The sequence below is a fragment of the Macaca nemestrina genome, chromosome 13 (genome assembly GCF_043159975.1).
Source record: "Macaca nemestrina isolate mMacNem1 chromosome 13, mMacNem.hap1, whole genome shotgun sequence".
In the NCBI taxonomy this organism is placed as follows: domain Eukaryota; kingdom Metazoa; phylum Chordata; class Mammalia; order Primates; family Cercopithecidae; genus Macaca; species Macaca nemestrina.
In genome coordinates, this window is record NC_092137.1 from 73,570,504 (window position 1) to 73,586,603 (window position 16,100).

The following is a 16,100-nucleotide window of genomic DNA, read 5'->3' on the forward strand; positions in this document are numbered from 1 at the left end:
CAAAGCCTGATTGGCCAGAGCCTCCTGAGGAGGCAGCCAATCCAGGGAGGGGATGGGCAGTGCCTGCTGCCCTGTTGTACTGGTGCTGAATTTGCCCTTGAAGGTACTCTCCCAGCTGAGAGTCAGAAGTGATGTATCTCAAGGCATTTCCTCTGGATGCACACACTGAAAGCAGGGTTGAGCGGTGGCAGGACAGTAACCCTAGGTGGCTTTTCTGCAGTCCTGAGGCAAGTTTTTGTTGTTTCTGAGACGGCCTCACTCGGTTACCTAAGCTGAAGTGTACAGTGGCGTGATCTCAGCTCACTGTAACCTCCACCTCCCTGGCTCAATATCCTCCCACCTCAGCCTCCCAAGTAGCTAGCACTGCAGGCACATGCCCAGCTAATTTTTCAATTAGGTTTCACTATGTTGCCCAGAGTAGTCTTGAATTCCTGGGCTCAAGCAATTCTCCCACCTCAGTCTCCCAAAGTGCTAGGATTACAGGTGTGAGCAACTGTGCCCGCTGGCAAGTCTTGCTAATACTTCATTCCACTGGGTCACCTGCCTTTGTACACTTGAGCTGCAGAAAGACCATGATAACACAGATGACCAAGTGTGGCCACAATACCATTTACTTCTCTGGGGCAGATATACCAGTTTCACCATCTTTTTTATTGGATACAGAGCCATAAATTCTCTGATGCCCATGTGAGTCCTTTTAAATACATACACTCAGGTACATTCAGCAAAGGGCATCTTATGGGTGACATGGAGCAAAGTGCTGGGATGGCGATGCCTGGGTGGGGCAGAGAAGTGTGGCCAGGAAAGGCCCCCTGGGGGCTGGAGGTACAGGCACCACTTCAGAAACAAAAATAAAACCAAAAATTGCTTTCCACCCCTCTGCCTGTGCTTGGGGCTGGGGAAGCTACCCTCTCACGCTCAGGCCCATTATAGCCTAGCTGTGCAGGAAGGCAGGGCCTAAGGGCCAGTTATGGAGGTCACCCACCAGTGGTGCCCACTAGAACCAAGCCTGCTGGCATCAGCCACAATGCAAGCCTGGGTCACCTCAGGCCTCTGCCCTGGATACAAGACCCTTGCCAGGGCAGAGCTGAGGCTGGCAAGCCCAAGGCCAAGCCTCCCTTGGCCCATGCTGGCAGTGGCAGAGGAGGCTTAGTCTCATGGTGGGGAGCCTGCCTGATTGTCAGGGCAGCCTTGGGACTGGCTGAGGTCCCAAGGGGTTGGGGAGGGAATCGTTGCCTTAGCTGGCCCTGGTATTCTGATCTTTACCCAATCCTAAACCTTATCCTCAGGCAAGGGCTGCAGATGAACACACTTGTCCAGGAATACATACATACACACAATACACAGCAATATATACAGAAATGCAGGCCGGGCACAAGGCTGGGTGAGAAAGCATGGCCACTGGGGTAGAGAGGAGGACCAGGCCCCCCGGGGAAGGAAGTTACACTCATCAGGGACTGACAGGCTGGGACATGTCCCATGGGTTCGAGTTAACTTCTCTGGGCACTTGGGCCATATACCCACTCACTCTCTCTCCTGTTTTTACCCCAAGTCCAACAGGAACTGGGACTTTGGCACCAATAGTCACTCTGGGAAGGCCTCCTTCAACTTAGCGCCTTAGAGGGATTGGGGCCCAGGTGACTCCCCACCTGTGGCCCCAAAGATTAGAGACCAGGACCAGGGTAATAGGCAGGACCCAAAGGCAAGGGATGGAGCCAAACCTTGGAGTAGGAGGCCTTGGGAAGGAGGCCCTTTTTTTTTTTTTTTTTTTTTTTTTCCCCCTTTCGAGGCAATTCCTGAGGGGCTGGCTCAGACTCGAGTGTCACAGGACCAAGAAAACAGGAGCTGCCTTGATCCTTAGGTGGTCTCTCCTGGCTGGGGAAAGGCCGTGGTGCTGGGCAGCCCACCCACTCTTTATTCCCGCAGGGATGCATGTAAGTGCATCTTCATTTCCTGTCGGTGCTGTGGGGAAGCAGCCTAAATAAAGCATGAAGTACTTAAGCCAAGTACACCAACCTCCCAGGTAGGCACTGGAGCCAGACTGGATGGCAGGGGGTGGTAGAAACACCAAGTGGCCACCCCCACTGGGCCTCTACACATACCTGGGTCCCCTGGAGCAGGGCTGCTTGCTCTCAGATATTCCTTTCTTGCATCTTACTGGGTATGAGATGTGGAGGGATCCCTTTGGGTGGGTAAAGATGGATGAAATGCTTCTGGGGATAGCCAGGCCCTCTGTCCTTGTTCCCATCCTCAGCCCTAGCTGTATGGTTGCCAAAGAAATCAATGCATAGAGCCTCCCAGCAAGCAAAAGCTCCCTACTCAGCAGCAGGGCTCATCCCCAAGGGGAGAACAAAAGAAGAGCGTCAAGGGGCTAGTGGGGCAGGGGCTGCAAAGCTGCCAGTGCTCAGGCATGCATGAAGGCTGGGGGGCACAAGTCTGTCAGCCCGGGGGTGCGTGTGCAGTGGGATACTCTGACCTCTCATTCCTGCTGCAAAGGATTGGGCCTGCTCACACACATCCTTCACACACAGCCAGAACAAGGTGGAGGACTGAGGGGCTTTCCTGGAAATAGCCAAATCCGTGGGAAGTGGACGTCCCCCAGGCAGAAGGGTATCTTGTTCATCCCTCTGCCTCCAGTGCTGGTGGTGCTCGGTACTGTTGCACGAATGAATGAATGAGTGAAACTGCAACTAGCGTCTGGCCTTTCAGCACCACCTTTCTCCCCCCTAGCTCGCTGCCCATATGCCCCAACCTCCTTTCCCAGGGCTAATGCCAGGCATTCTATTGTGTACCACCCGGAGAGAAGTTGCCCAGAGCCTTGTATTCAGGGATGGAAGGTCCCTGGGACAGAGAAAATCCCTCAGTTGGGCAGGCTGAAGCCAAGCAGGGCATCCCTTTGTGCTTTGTCCAGGAGACAGGGAAGGCAGCACCTCTGGTTCTGGGGTCACAGGGAGCAGGAGCTGCAGGGTGCAGTTGGCGAGGCAGGACCAACAAATCCAAGGTATCCAGGCCCTTAGTGGGCCTCCACCTCCCTTCCAGGCCTCTGGAGGAGAGGAAAGAAAGCCGTGCTGCTTTTTCCTGACCCCTGAGGACAGGGCTGGTGCAGGGAGAAGCCAATGGAGCCAGCTGCTCTGGGGTAGGGGCAGGGAGTGCCACACACAGCCAAGGCTTCGTGCAGGACTGGGCAGGGAGTTGCCAGCATGACACCCTTGGTATTTTAGATTTTCAAAGGGCAGGGACAGAACAAGCCACAGGAGGAAAAGTCAACAATGATAGCAAGATCTGGGACAGAGCTAGGGAGTGACGCCATGGGAGCTGGGTGTGCTGCTGCGTCCGTGGGATCCCAGCTCTGGAGGACTCTTTACAAGGTAACCGAGGGCTGGGTCTTCATGTCCAAGCCAGGTTGCGTTAGGGAGTTGGGTTCCTGGGAAGGACTGGGTAACGAGGGGACCCCATCCCCAGCCAGGACCAGCAGCCTAATGGCTAGGGCTGGGAGCTGATCCTATCTAGGAGAGAAAGAAACCCTAAGATAGATCTAGTTTAGATGTTTGAAAGAACTTTCCAAATGAAAGTTGGTAGGACCCCCGGCCTCTGAGCCACTATGGGAGTTCTGAGAGGAGGAACTGGGGAGACCTCAAGCCTTTGGAGCCTTGGTTCTGAGACCTGATCCTTTGGGGACTGCAAAGGCCAGTGAAAAGCCCCACTGGAATCCTGTGGCTTCTAAGCCAAGTGGCTCCAGCCCAGGTCCAGCACTTCCCCTAGGCAGAAGACCCCAATGCAGCCCTCAGCCCATGGGGCCCGTGGAGACCGAGGAAGAGGGAGTGAGTCTGTTGAGGATGCTCTTCCTCTTCCTTGGCCCCATGGGTCTGGCTCCCTGCCAAGGCTACATCTTCAAGCAAGCTAATTAGACAAGGAAGCAAAGCAAGCCACCCTCCTCCTGGCTTCCTCCACAGCCTCAGCACAGAGGGCGGCCCGTGCCTCCCTCCCAGACAGCCTTGGTGACCCGAAGGCCATCAGGTTCCTGCCCAAGCACCTGGATTAGAAGGAAATTCTTTGAGGACAGGAAGTACTTCTCACTGTGACAGGGCTGCCTGGGGCTGGGACCTTGACCCTCTGGAGGGTCCCTCAGGAATGAATGTAGGTATAAAAACGTGTGCCTTTCAGCTTTGAATTTAGCTCTGGTATGCGGTGGGGTGTGGGGTTGGGAGGAGGGGTCTTGTCTTACAGCAATAAATAAGTTTCCTCCCCCTGGCAATCCCCTACCGTGGAAGGGTGGTCTCATCCTGGAGAGAAGTTCTGGGTGACTGTTTCCTTTCCAAACCCACCCCCACTACCCCACTGTACTGCTGCCCCCAGCTTTTGGCTGACCACGTGCCCAGGTTCCTAGGTCTGCCTGTGGTATCCCCAGAAAATGTGGATCCAGAGCCTAGGCAGGCTGTCTGAAGGGGTGCCCCCAGAAGGCTGGGGCAGGGTTGGGGAGAAGAGTCCTCCTTGCCAAGTCTGAGCTGCCCTGTGGAGCCCCCGCTGGCCTGGGGCCCCAGAGACTCCTGACCAGGAGGCTGGGCCTCAGGAAGGAGAGGCCGGCCAGAACAGCTGAGGAGCCACTGGGTGGTTATTGCAGATCCTCCAGGTGATGATGACACCAGGCGCTGGTGGTGACAGCTCCTCAATGGCTGTGCCAGAGGCTGCTCCAGCCGGGGTAGGGTCGGGGTCGGAGGGCAGCTTCTGTCCAAGCCCCTGTACTAGGGAAGCAGTGCCCTGGGTCAGGCCTGTTGCTCCGCTGCTCCAGGAGGAGGACAGGAGATTTGTCAGTCCCCCTCCAGAAGCCAAGGATAACACTTGGCCTCCAAAGGTCTAGTCCAAACCAGGGTCCCTCTGAGGTCCAAAGAGAGTGCCCTGATATGGGGCTGGCAGGGGCCCTGCCGCCCCCTACCCGGGTTAGCAGCCGCCTTCCACCTTGATGTGCAGAATCTTAGAGAAGCCGGGCCTCCGTCGCAGGGCCTGCGGACCGAACCCTGGGTTAGTTCTCCCTCCTGCCACACTCACCCAGGTCACCAGCCCCAGTTCAGGGATGCCACTTGGGGTCTTGGACAGCCTCAGAGCCGACCCCTCACCTGGAGTTTTGTCACCATGTCCTCAAACAGCTTTTGGGCCTCAGGGCTGCTGGGCTCTTTGAAATAATCCGCAATCCCAATCTGGACCACAATCGACTTGAGGTTCCGGCAGATGCCTGAGAAAAGGTGGGCAAGGCAGGGGCGTGTTTGGCCTGGGCTGTGGAGCTGCCTCCTCTCCTCTCACTAATTAATGAAATCAGACAATCAGGTGCCAGCCACCGGGAACACGACACAGGACCCATGCCACCTGGGGGCTTGCGACAAGATGCGGGGAGAGGTAGGTGGGGCTGAGGGACAGGAGAGGCTGCAGTGGCCTCTGGGAGGGTGAGTGGGCAGCCGCCAGTTGTCCAAGGCCTCTAGGAACTTCCCTGACACAGGGAGCAGCTATACCATGGTCTGGGCATTTGGGGATGAATGACAAGGAACAGAGTGGCTGAGGTGAGGCTCGCGGATCCAGGCTCAAGCACAAAGGAGGGGGAGGTGGGACAAACACTTGAGAACAGACGGCTTAAGGAACTGGATATGGCGTGAAGTCGGGGGAGGTGGAGGAAGATCAGATGGCTGAGAAGGGCCTAGAGGTCATGATTCTGGAGGCTGAGCAGTTAGTTCTGGTGATAAAGTCCAGGGCGTGCCATGTGGCTGAAGGGGGAAGAAGGTCTTGGAAAGAGGGTCCTCAGTGCAGGTGGAGTAGTGACTGAGAGTGGGGTGGGTGGTTTGAGAAAGGTGTGGAAGCCAAGGAGGTATGATCTGGAGTCCAGGGAGAGAGGAGTCTTCACCCTGAGAACTGTCCTGGGGCGGGGGGTGGGGGGAGCTTTCACATATCCCATTTAATCCTCTCACCCATCCTAGAAAGTCAACTTAGAAGATGGGAATACAGGACTCAGAGAGGTATAGTAACGTGCCCAACATCACTCAGCTAATAAGTAGCAGAGCCAGACCTGGGACCTAGGTCAGTCAAGCTCCAGAACCAGTGCTCTTAACCTGTCCCCCTGCCTTTGCCCTTGGCTGGAGGCCCTGATCCATCTGCCCCAGTGATAGTTAGGCTACCTGCTGACAGAGCCCCGTGGCAGGTGATAGTCATACCCTGCCCCGCATTCCCCATTGCTCACTGTTGAAATGCAGCAGGGCCTTAGGGGTGACGGGAGTCGCTGTGAGCACCAGCATCTCCAATCCCTTCAGGCCTTCCCGGCAGACCTCTGCCGCCACCTCCTGGGTGATCTCTGACACATGGTCAAGCTCCAGGACCTGCAGCCGCATGCAGTTTCTCGCTAGGAAGAGGAAGAAGGGGGATCCTGCTGACAAACCCCCCAGGTCACCCCTGCAGCCAGCACCCTGGCCACCACTCTTCCACCTGCCACCACCCAGGCTGCAGCCCCAGGCCCCTGTGGGATTTCACTGGGCAGCACTGCACCCATGCCTGCTTCTTACTACCCGCCACCCCAGTCCAAGGAAAGACTCACCAAGTGATGCCAGGCCCTGCACCCCACAGCCGGCACCCCCGACCCCCAGGGCCCGCAGGTGGGGCCAACAGCGACCAATCATCTGCAGGCAGCGGTTACTGAAGCGCGTGGGCTGCTGGCTGGAGAACGGGAAGGGGGAGCTGTCAGGGAGGTCTTTGGATGCCTGACACCCCAGCATGCTCCTCCTGTGGGACCCCTCCCTGATTCAGGCAAGCGTTCCTCCAACAACCCAGCTGGTCAAGTCAGAAAACCGGGATCATCCCTGACTCCTCTGCCCTCATCTCATCCACCAAGTCCTGCAGATTCTGATTCCCAAGCACTCTTTTTTCTTTTTTCTTTTAAGACAGGGACTCATTCTACCACCCAGGCAGGAGTGCAGGGGTGCAATTTCGGCTCACTGCAACCTCTGCCTCCTGAGTTCAAGCGATTCTCCTGCCTCAGCCTCCCAAGTAGCTGGGACTACAGGCATGCGCCACCATGCCTGGCTCATTTTCTTGTACTTTTAGTAGAGAGGGGGTTTCACCATGTTGGCCAGGCTGGTCTCAAATTCCTGGCCTCAAGTGATCCACCGCCTCGGCCTCCCAAAGTGCTGGGATTACAGGTGTAAGCCACTGTGCCCGGCCTTAACTACTCTTGAACCCACAGTTCAGACCACCATTGGCATTCTCTGGGTTAACACTAGTCTCCCTGCCATCTCATCCTCCACACTGTAGACAGGGAGCCCTTCATTCCTACAGCCACTCACTCCGCCATTCAGCAAGTGGTTATCAAGTCAACAATAACTGAGCTAGGCCCTGGGGTGCAGTGCTGACAACATAGACATGGTCCCTGCCCTCAAAGAGTGGACAGTCTCTTTGGTGGCAGGAAAGTGGTGAGGGGCATAGAACATTACCAGTCTGATCTTAATCCCTTTCTTAAAATCTAAAATCCCCCCAAATGGCTTCCAATACTTTCTAGATAAAATGCAAAAAACCTAAATTCCTTAGCAAGGCCCTTCCTGATTGCCCCAACTTTCCTTTCCATTCACACCAAACGCCATTTCCCTGAACACTTCATCCCTCATCATTTGCCCAGGCAACAGACATCTCTCTGGCTGGCATCTATTATGTACTTGATACCAGGGATACAGAAATGGACATTCCTAGATTCTGCCTTGAGAACCACCTGCCTAGTGTAGGAGATCGAAATATCAAGAAATTATTGCAAAGTAGGGCTGGGTGTGGTGGCTCATGTCTGTAATCCCAGCACTTTGGGAGGCCGAGGCGGGCAGATCACCTGGGGCCAGGAGTTTGAGATCAGCCTGGCCGACATGGTGAAAGCCCGTCTTTACTACAAATAAAAAAATTAGCCAGGCGTGGTGGCCCATGCCTGTAGTCCCAGCTACTTGGGAGGCTGAGGCAGGAGAATGGCGTAAACCCGGGAGGCGGAGCTTGCAGTGAGCTGAGATCTGGCCACTGCACTCCAGCCTGGGTGACAGAGCGAGACTCCATCTCACAAAAGAAAAAAAAAAAAAAAGAAATTATTGCAAAGTAGATGACAGAGGGATCAGGGCAAAATGCAGTGGGGATTGAGGCAGGGGACCAGTGACACGCTCTACCCAGGGTGTTACAGAAGGCACACTGGATGGCTGGGAGGAGCTGTCGCGTGGAGAGGAGCAAAGGAGCCTGGTGTGTTAGAGGAACTCCAAGCAGAGTGAGAAATGATTTCATAACCTGGATTCTCCAACGACCAGCTCTTTCATACACTGACCTCCCTGAACCACCTTTCATATGTCAAACAAAGCTGGTGGTTTTTAGCTGGTGTTTACTGAACAATTACTGTAGACCCTGCAGGCTTTGTGTACCTGATCTCATTTGGGCCAGCAACAGCCCTAATAAGGTCCATAGTTCCTAGTACCACCTTTACTTTGCAGTTTGAGAAACTAAGACACAATTGGGATTCCCAAGGTGGCACTGCCAGTAAGCCAGGACATGACCCCAGGTCTGATTTCATTTACTTATTTATTTATTTATTTAATTATTTATTTTTGAGACAGAGTTTCGCTCTTGTTGCTCAGGCTGGAGTGCAATGGCACAATCTCGGCTCACCGCAACCTCCGCCTCCCAGATTCAAGTGAGTCTCCTGCCTCAGCCTTTTGAGTAGCTGGGATTACAGGCATGCACCACCACGCTCGCCTAATTTTGTATTTTTAGTAGAGACAGGGTTTCTCCATGTTGGTCAGGCTGGTCTCGAACTCCAGACCTCAGGTGATCCGCCCAAACTGGCCTCTCAAAGTACTGGGATTACAGGTGTAAGTCACTGTAATCAACCAGGTCTGATTTTAAAGCCCTGCTCCTAATGCCTCAATGGACAGATTAATGTGTGTTAATCTGTCCTGATAGCTTGTGGAATGGGCTCAGATCCGCTCAGTCCTCAGCCCCAGACCAGGCCCAACTGTGTTCCCCTCCCATCCCCCAAACCTGCCAGGGCTCACCAGGGGTGAAGTGGTGCCACTTGGAGGGAGACGATCTCTCTGCAGCCTGCGCCCAGGGCCCAAATGACCTCATGGCCCACAGGGTCTGTGGCACTCCTGTGAAAAGACAAAGCTGCTGGTAATCCCAAGACTTTGGGAGGTCAAGGCTGGGGTTGGGGATCACCTGAGCCCAGGAGTTCTAGACCAGCTTGGGCAATACGGTGAGCCCCCGTTTCTATTAAAAAAAGAGAGAGAGAGAAAATGAAAAGATACAAGACAAAGCTGGAGTTGCCCACTCTTGGTGGCCTCTGCTCTTGCCAAAGCTTCCTTCCCTTCAGCCATAGAGTTCTTGGAACCCTTTGCTTGAGAACCCTGGGGGAAGCTATGCAGCACCTAGGGATCCCGTGGGACCCTCGGCCTAGAGGGAACAGGCTATGCTTCTAGTCGGTTGACCCACCTGTAGGTGACAGCCTGCAGGGCACGGCAGTAGCAACTGGCCAGCCAGAGCGAGCGGTCGGTGAGGATGTTTGGACAGTGGGAGATGCGCAGGATCAGCAGGTTCCCCCCAGCTGCCTTCAGCAGGGACTCCAGCCCAGCTTCCAAGCAGCCCCTGGAGATGACCAAGAGGTCAGAGAGCTGGCCACCTCCTCCTCTGGGAAACATCCTTACTTAATTCCAGGTCTGTGGCCCAACAGCACCCAGCACCCACCCACTGCAGGCCTCACCGGGTGCTACGGGCATACTCCTCCTTGCTCTCCTTCTTTCCCCGCTGCCGGGGCTTCAAGTTCTGCAGCGTCAGAGAGTGGGCCTGGGTGCACCACTGAGCCAGCATTGCCAGGAACTGTGGGGGAGGGGAAGAGTATTTGGAGATGAAGGGGTCTGCACTTGGTTGGCTGGAGGTGGGCCAGCCCCGGATAGGAGGCTGCATGAGAGCATTTCAGGGAAGCCAGGTTGGCGCTACAGTGTTGTAAGGGTTGCAAGGACCAGACCTTCAGGGGCCAGATTCTACCCACGGGGAAAGGTGGGTTCACAGCAGGGCATAGAAGGCAGGCAGGGGCAGGCACCTTGGAGCAGACACGGGCATTCTCAAGCAGCACCCTTGTCCAGACTGCAGGGTGGCGGGCCACGAAGCACCAGTCCCGGCAAACCTCAGCGGCGTGCAGCAGTGTGCGCGTGTCCAGGTAGGTGAAGATGCAGAAGAGGGCGGCTCGCATCTTCAGGATCTCTGGGCTGATGACCTCATTGGAGCGTGAGGGGCTGCCCCTCTCTGCTCGCCGACCCCGTCCACTGCCTCCCTCAGGGCGGGCTGCAGAATACAAGGGTTTCAAAAGTGAGCGTGGAGGGTCAAGGCTGGTGTGGGGATGTGTGTGGGGAGCTGGGGCAGGGTAGGAGCTGCAGAGCAATGGGCATGCTGTGGTACCAGGGCCTAGGGAGGAAGGAAAAGGGGCCTCTGCATCCCTGTCCTTTGCGGTACCCCATCTCCAGTTTTACAATTTACAAAAAGGCATCCCTTGTGTAAACTTTCTTTTTAAGGTTATATATCATTCAAACTCACCCCCTACATGAGGCAACATATCAGATTTGGAGAGGGAAAGGGGTTGGGGGGTGCTGCAGTATAAACTGGGCCTCTGGAAACAGAAGGTGGGCATGGGGCTACCCAGAACATGGGGTACAGCTACAAGCCTGACCCTAGCCTAGCCCTCTCACCTCCCAACCCACCCACATATGTGTGGGGCCTTCTGTGAATATGGTGGGAGGCCTCTCCCCCACTGCACCAGGGGCTTCAGAGTTGGGAGGCAACAATCAACTGCTGTCCTATAAATGTTGATGAGCCCACCACGTGAATGGACCCCCCCGTCCCCCGGATGTGGCATCCTTGTGCATCAGACAATCTGAGCATACTTGTGCCGCTGCAGCCCTGCCCTGTCACAAGAGTTCCTGCCCTAGGCTTAAAGGGTGCTATGTAGGAGGGGTGGGCAAGTCTGGGGAAAGGGAAGGGGGGTGCAGGAGCCCAGGAGATTCACTGCCTCAGACCTGTGTCCCCCTGCCAACCCTTCCGGGACCTACCTGAGAGCCGGCAGCTGCTCAATGGCCCAGCCATAGCAGGCCCGGGGCGGGGCGCATCCAACGGGCCCTCAGCCTCTGACTCAGTGGTTCGGGAGCCAACGTCAGAGACGTCACCCTCTTCCCCCTCAGTGCTGTGTCGGCGGGGTCTGCGCTGCCAGTTCTGGATGGCCTGGCGCCGCAGGCCTGAGCTGCGAGGGGGCTGGGACCGCTCTGAGCCCCCGTTGGTAGCCTGGGCCCGTGTGCCCAAGCCCCCAGGGCCACTGTCCTCAGGGGCCCCCTCCTCCGGCCTGGGCAGCTCCAGACTGTCACTGTCATAGCAGCCTGAGCTCTGGGATGCGGCTGGCACACGGCTGGAGGCCCTGGGGCAGGGTGGATCACACAGTAAGGGGTGAGAGGCACCAGGCCTGCCCAAACTCCCCACCCTGCCCCTACCGTCGGCTGAGGGCAACCCACCCACACTGCTTTCCAAAAGCCCCCTCTGGGTGTGGAAAGGCAGACACACGTGACCCGGGGGGTTAGGGACAGGAGGATGACACAAGCCCCAGACAAGTCAGCGGATCTTTCCAGGGCGAGGGTGGGCTGTATGGGGTGGGCTGGGCCCAAGGCTTACCCTGTGCTGGGAGAGGAGCCATGCCGTGACACTGCATATGTGCTAGGCACGGCCGGGCCCGCGTGGTGTTCTCGCTGTGGGCCCCCAGAGCAGGAGGTAAAGGAGAGGGGCGGAGGAGGCAAGAGGATGAGCAGGAATAGCAGGGGAAACAGGGAAAAAGATGGAGAGGAAATGGGGGAGAGGAGAGAGAAGGGAAAACAGTTGGGAAAGATGGACAAATGGACAGACAGACAGCCCAGAGAGGCAGGTTCACCAGCCCCTCCCCACAGCCACCCAACACCCCGGACCCCAGCTTGTGGCTCCTGGAATCTCATTTGCAGGGATGGGCAGAGATAGCCCCTGAGGACTGGGGTCACTGAATCATATCTCACTACAGCCTCGGGGGCTGGCACTGGCACTCCTGCCCAATCAGAGGGTCTCCCCATTCCTGGCATCTGCTCGTGGGGGAAAAGCCAAAGAAGGGGCGAATGGGGCATCATGGAGAGATATCCAGCCACGTGAAAGGTGAGGTTGTGGGGGACCAGGTGTGCAGGTAGAGGAGAGAAAGCAGGTGGGCACTCACCATTCTGCCTGGGCCCCGGGCATTGGGGCCAGCACCACCGCCCCCACCTCCACGGCCCAGGCTGGCACTGGGCGTGCTGCCACAGCTGCTGCTGATGACCTGCAGCTGTCGCTCGGCACGGTCAGCCCGCTCAAGGAGTTCCTCAATGAACTGCTGCAGCCGCAGCTTGGCGCTGGCCTCCCGCGCCGCTGTCTCCTTCAGGAACTGGTCGATCTGCACCACCTCCCTGGGCCCAGAGCAGTCTCTTACCCCAGAGCCTCAGCCTGCCTGCCCACCCACCCTCTGGAGGAGAGCCTGGCCAGTGCGGGGAGACACCGGCACAGCTGCCTGCGGTGTCTGCTAACGGTCACATGGGTTCCTGCAGAACAGGCCTAGCCCCGCACGATGATACATACAGAAATGCATGCATGCACTCCGAGCCACACACTCACACCCCACCCACCCGGCCCCAGACCCTGCTCTCCACAGAAATACTACACACCCCACTCTCCACAGAAATACTCAGGCATACTCAGTCCCACACAACCACTCGAGGCACACACACATCCCCACACATGTACCCCATGTACATTCATATGCCATAACCAGACACATCTCTCTCATACAGAAACACAGACATGTTCAGTCACATGTGCATGGCCTTCAATACCCAGCATCCCAACACAGAACACTCCTAGGCACATACTTAGAGCCACCAGCCATGTCACATATCCCCACACAGAGGCCCATTACACAGCCCCAGGCACAGCCCCACACATTCATGTTCGTGTACTCACATCATTTTCCAGCTCGGGCATGTGCTCACGTGTGAGACACGCAAAGAACCATGGAGGCATAGTACCACCGACACAGTCAAACATACTTTCAAGAACCTTCAAAAATACACGCTAAGTCACATCACCCCACAGAGGAATACACTCAAATGTGGAAGCATACTGATAGTTTGCACCAACTTCTAGGAGCTGCATGAACACATGGCACACTTAGAATCACGTGTGTACTTACTCCCAAATGCATTCCCGGTTGTTTGTGCATCCATTCAACATTTATTGAGCACCCTCTAGGTGCCAGGCACTGTTCTAGGTATTGGGGAAATAGCAGTGAACAACTCCTGCCTTTATGGAGTTTACATCACAATGGGGACACATAAATAACATCTATATACAAATGGTCCTTGGCTTACAATGGGGATACATCCCCGTCAGCCCATTGTAAGTTGAAAATATCATCAGTCAAAAATGCATTTAATGCACTTACCCTACTGAACACCAGTGCTTAGCCTGGCTTGCCTTAAATGTGCTCAGAGCACTTCTATTAGCCTACAGTTGGACAAAATCACTGAACACAAAGTCTATTTTATAAAAAAAAGTGTTGATCTCATGTAATTTATTGAATACTGTACTAAAGAAACAGTATGGTTGTACATACTGTTTTTCATTTTCACACAGTACAGTTTCTACGGACTGCGTGATGCTTTTGTAGCATCGGAAAATCTAAAAATTGTGTCAAACCATCGTAAGTCAGGGGTCATCTGTAGTTCATAATCCTACATTTAAAGACCAGAGAAATGAAGAAGACTGACACAGATAGAAGGAAATCCCAAGAGTGTCCTGGAAGCCAAGGGAAGAAGGCATGTCAGGGATCAGCTATGTCAAATGCCACCAATGGGGCAAGTAAGACCATGGCTAGGCCTTAGCAACAGAAAGGTCACTGGTGACATGGGGACCCTGGTAGAGGTGGAAACCCGATCAGCCTGGGTTCAAGAGAGAAAGTGAGGAAAGAAATTGGAGACAAGAAGTATAAACAAATACAAGGAGTTTTCTGTAAGGAGAGAAAAGGAGCAGTAGCTTAAAGGGAAGAGGGTTGTGGTAGATGAAAGAAATAACATTCTGTATGCTTTTAGAAATATGCAGAAACAGGCTGGGCGCGGTGGCTCACGCCTGTAATCCCAGCACTTTGGGAGGCCGAGGAGGGCTGATGACGAGGTCAGGAGATGGAGACCATCCTGACTAAAATGGTGAAACCCCGTCTCTACTAAAAAAAAAATATATATATATATGTATATACAAAAAATTAGCCGGGGGTGGTGGCGGGCGCCTGTAGTCCCAGCTACTCGGGAGGCTGAGGCAGAATGGCGTGAACCCAGGAGGCGGAGGCTGCAGTGAGGCGAGATCACGCCACTGCACTCCAGCCTGGGCAACAGAGCAAGACTCTGTCACAAAAAAAAAAAAAAGAAAAAGAAAAAGAAAAGAAATATGCAGAAACAGAAAATCTGATGATGGGAGAGGGGAGAGTTGAGCTATGTCTTTGGGTAGACAAAAGAGAAGAGGATCTGGTGCCAAAATGCAGGAGTTGGCTTGTCTAGGACAGAGAAGAAAGGCAGTCTTCACAAAGAGGCACAGGGTCACACTGCCATGTCCTCACAGTACCAAACACACATCATCATGACACTCTTGGCCCCACATGCATGCTACTGGCCACAGATCCTCTATTACAAAGCCATGGCCACATACAGACACACTCAGGCACGCCCACGGTGGTAGTGGCGGCGGCACAGTGACCCGCACAGGCACAACCACCCACAGGGCCCCGAGGGTCTACTCACTGCTGCTTGCGGCTCAGCTCCTGTTCCTTGTGCACCAGGTCCTGCTTGAGTGAGGCCAGAAGCTCTACGCTCACGTCCACCTGGCGGGAGAGCTCAGACGCGCGCTCCTCCAGCTCCTCCTTCTCGCGCCCAAGCCTCGCACTCTCCTGCCGCGCAGTCTCCAGCTCCGCCGCCTTGCGCTCCAGCTCGGCCTGCAGCCGGCCCACCTGGCCCGCGATCTTCTGCTCCACCTCCTCGCTCAGGCGCTCCAGCCGCCGGTCCACCTCCAGCTTCTCCAGCGCGCGGATCTTGAGGCGCGCCAGGCCCTCTTCGTAGGCCACATCGGCAGGTGAGGGGGACGCGGGCGAAGCGGAGGCAGGCCCGGGGCAAGGGCCGGGGCCAGGCCCAGGCGGCGGCGTCGAGCACGCTGAGGACGCCACGGACTTGCGGGCGAACAGCTCCCCCAGCGGGATCTCGATCTCGCGCAGCGCATAGCGAGCGGCAGCGGCGGGCACGAGGCCCGGCTCGGCCAACTCCTCGCAGGGCAGGCTGGCGGGCACCAGGTCGCCGGGGAAGTGTGCGAGGGGCGCGTGGTGGTGGTGGTGGTGCAGCAGGTGCGGCGCCGCGGGCGACGGCCCGGCCGCCTGCTCCTTGCCCTGGAAGGACGTGCTCTCGAAGACCTCGCGCCGGGCGCCGGGCACGGCCAGCAGGGCGGCGGGCTCGGGCGCCAGCGGGAAGCCCGAGGCGGCCGCCGCGGCGGCCGCTGCAGCGGCGGCGCCGTCGCAAATGCTGTTGGTCTTGGAGAGGATGTAGAGCGTCTCGTAGGTGTGGCTGTACTCCAGGTGCGCGCGCAGCGACGACAGGCTGCGGAAGCGCTTGTGCTCCCCGCAGCGGGGGCAGCGGTACGGCAGGTCCAGCGAGGCCATGGCCCCGCCGCCCCCGCGGCACGCGGGCTCCACCGCGGCCGCCCCGCCGGTCAGCCGGGCGCGCTCATGGGGGACCGCGGGCCAGGCCCCCTGCGGGGTCAGGAAGGCTCAGGGCGCCCGCGGCCCGGGGCGAGGAGGCTGGAAGAGACGCGATGAGTCTTAGGAAGAGGGTATCACTGCGCCCACCCCGGCTCCCAGTCCCGAGCCCTCATCCCCCAGCCATGAGGAAACAGCATCGAGGGGCAAGGGGCGACCTCCCAGAGGAGGCTGGCCTGCTCTGGCACCTGTGCGAGGGCCTGTATATGTGCAAGAGAGAGAGAGAGCG

The 16,100-nt window shown here is 56.5% G+C and overlaps 1 protein-coding gene across 2 annotated transcripts in view; it reads right to left on the reverse strand.

The window, feature by feature from the left end:
- Positions 1–630: 630 nt before the first annotated feature.
- Positions 631–16,100, reverse strand: part of LOC105465266 (F-box protein 41) — a 31,204-nt gene continuing 15,734 nt past the window's right edge. The window contains exons 2-13 of one of the 2 annotated variants that reach the window (XM_071076912.1): positions 14,871–15,913; positions 12,266–12,491; positions 11,704–11,777; positions 11,094–11,452; positions 10,091–10,332; positions 9,752–9,867; positions 9,484–9,636; positions 9,048–9,143; positions 6,575–6,693; positions 6,224–6,382; positions 5,115–5,230; positions 631–5,001 (exon numbers count right to left, since the gene is read on the reverse strand). In XM_071076912.1, the coding sequence (XP_070933013.1) occupies positions 4,939–5,001; positions 5,115–5,230; positions 6,224–6,382; positions 6,575–6,693; positions 9,048–9,143; positions 9,484–9,636; positions 9,752–9,867; positions 10,091–10,332; positions 11,094–11,452; positions 11,704–11,777; positions 12,266–12,491; positions 14,871–15,775 (2,628 nt within the window). In that variant the 5' untranslated portion in view covers positions 15,776–15,913 and the 3' untranslated portion in view covers positions 631–4,938. The remainder of the gene's footprint in view (positions 5,002–5,114; positions 5,231–6,223; positions 6,383–6,574; positions 6,694–9,047; positions 9,144–9,483; positions 9,637–9,751; positions 9,868–10,090; positions 10,333–11,093; positions 11,453–11,703; positions 11,778–12,265; positions 12,492–14,870; positions 15,914–16,100) is intronic. The other variant, XM_011713602.3, reaches the window with a different exon arrangement.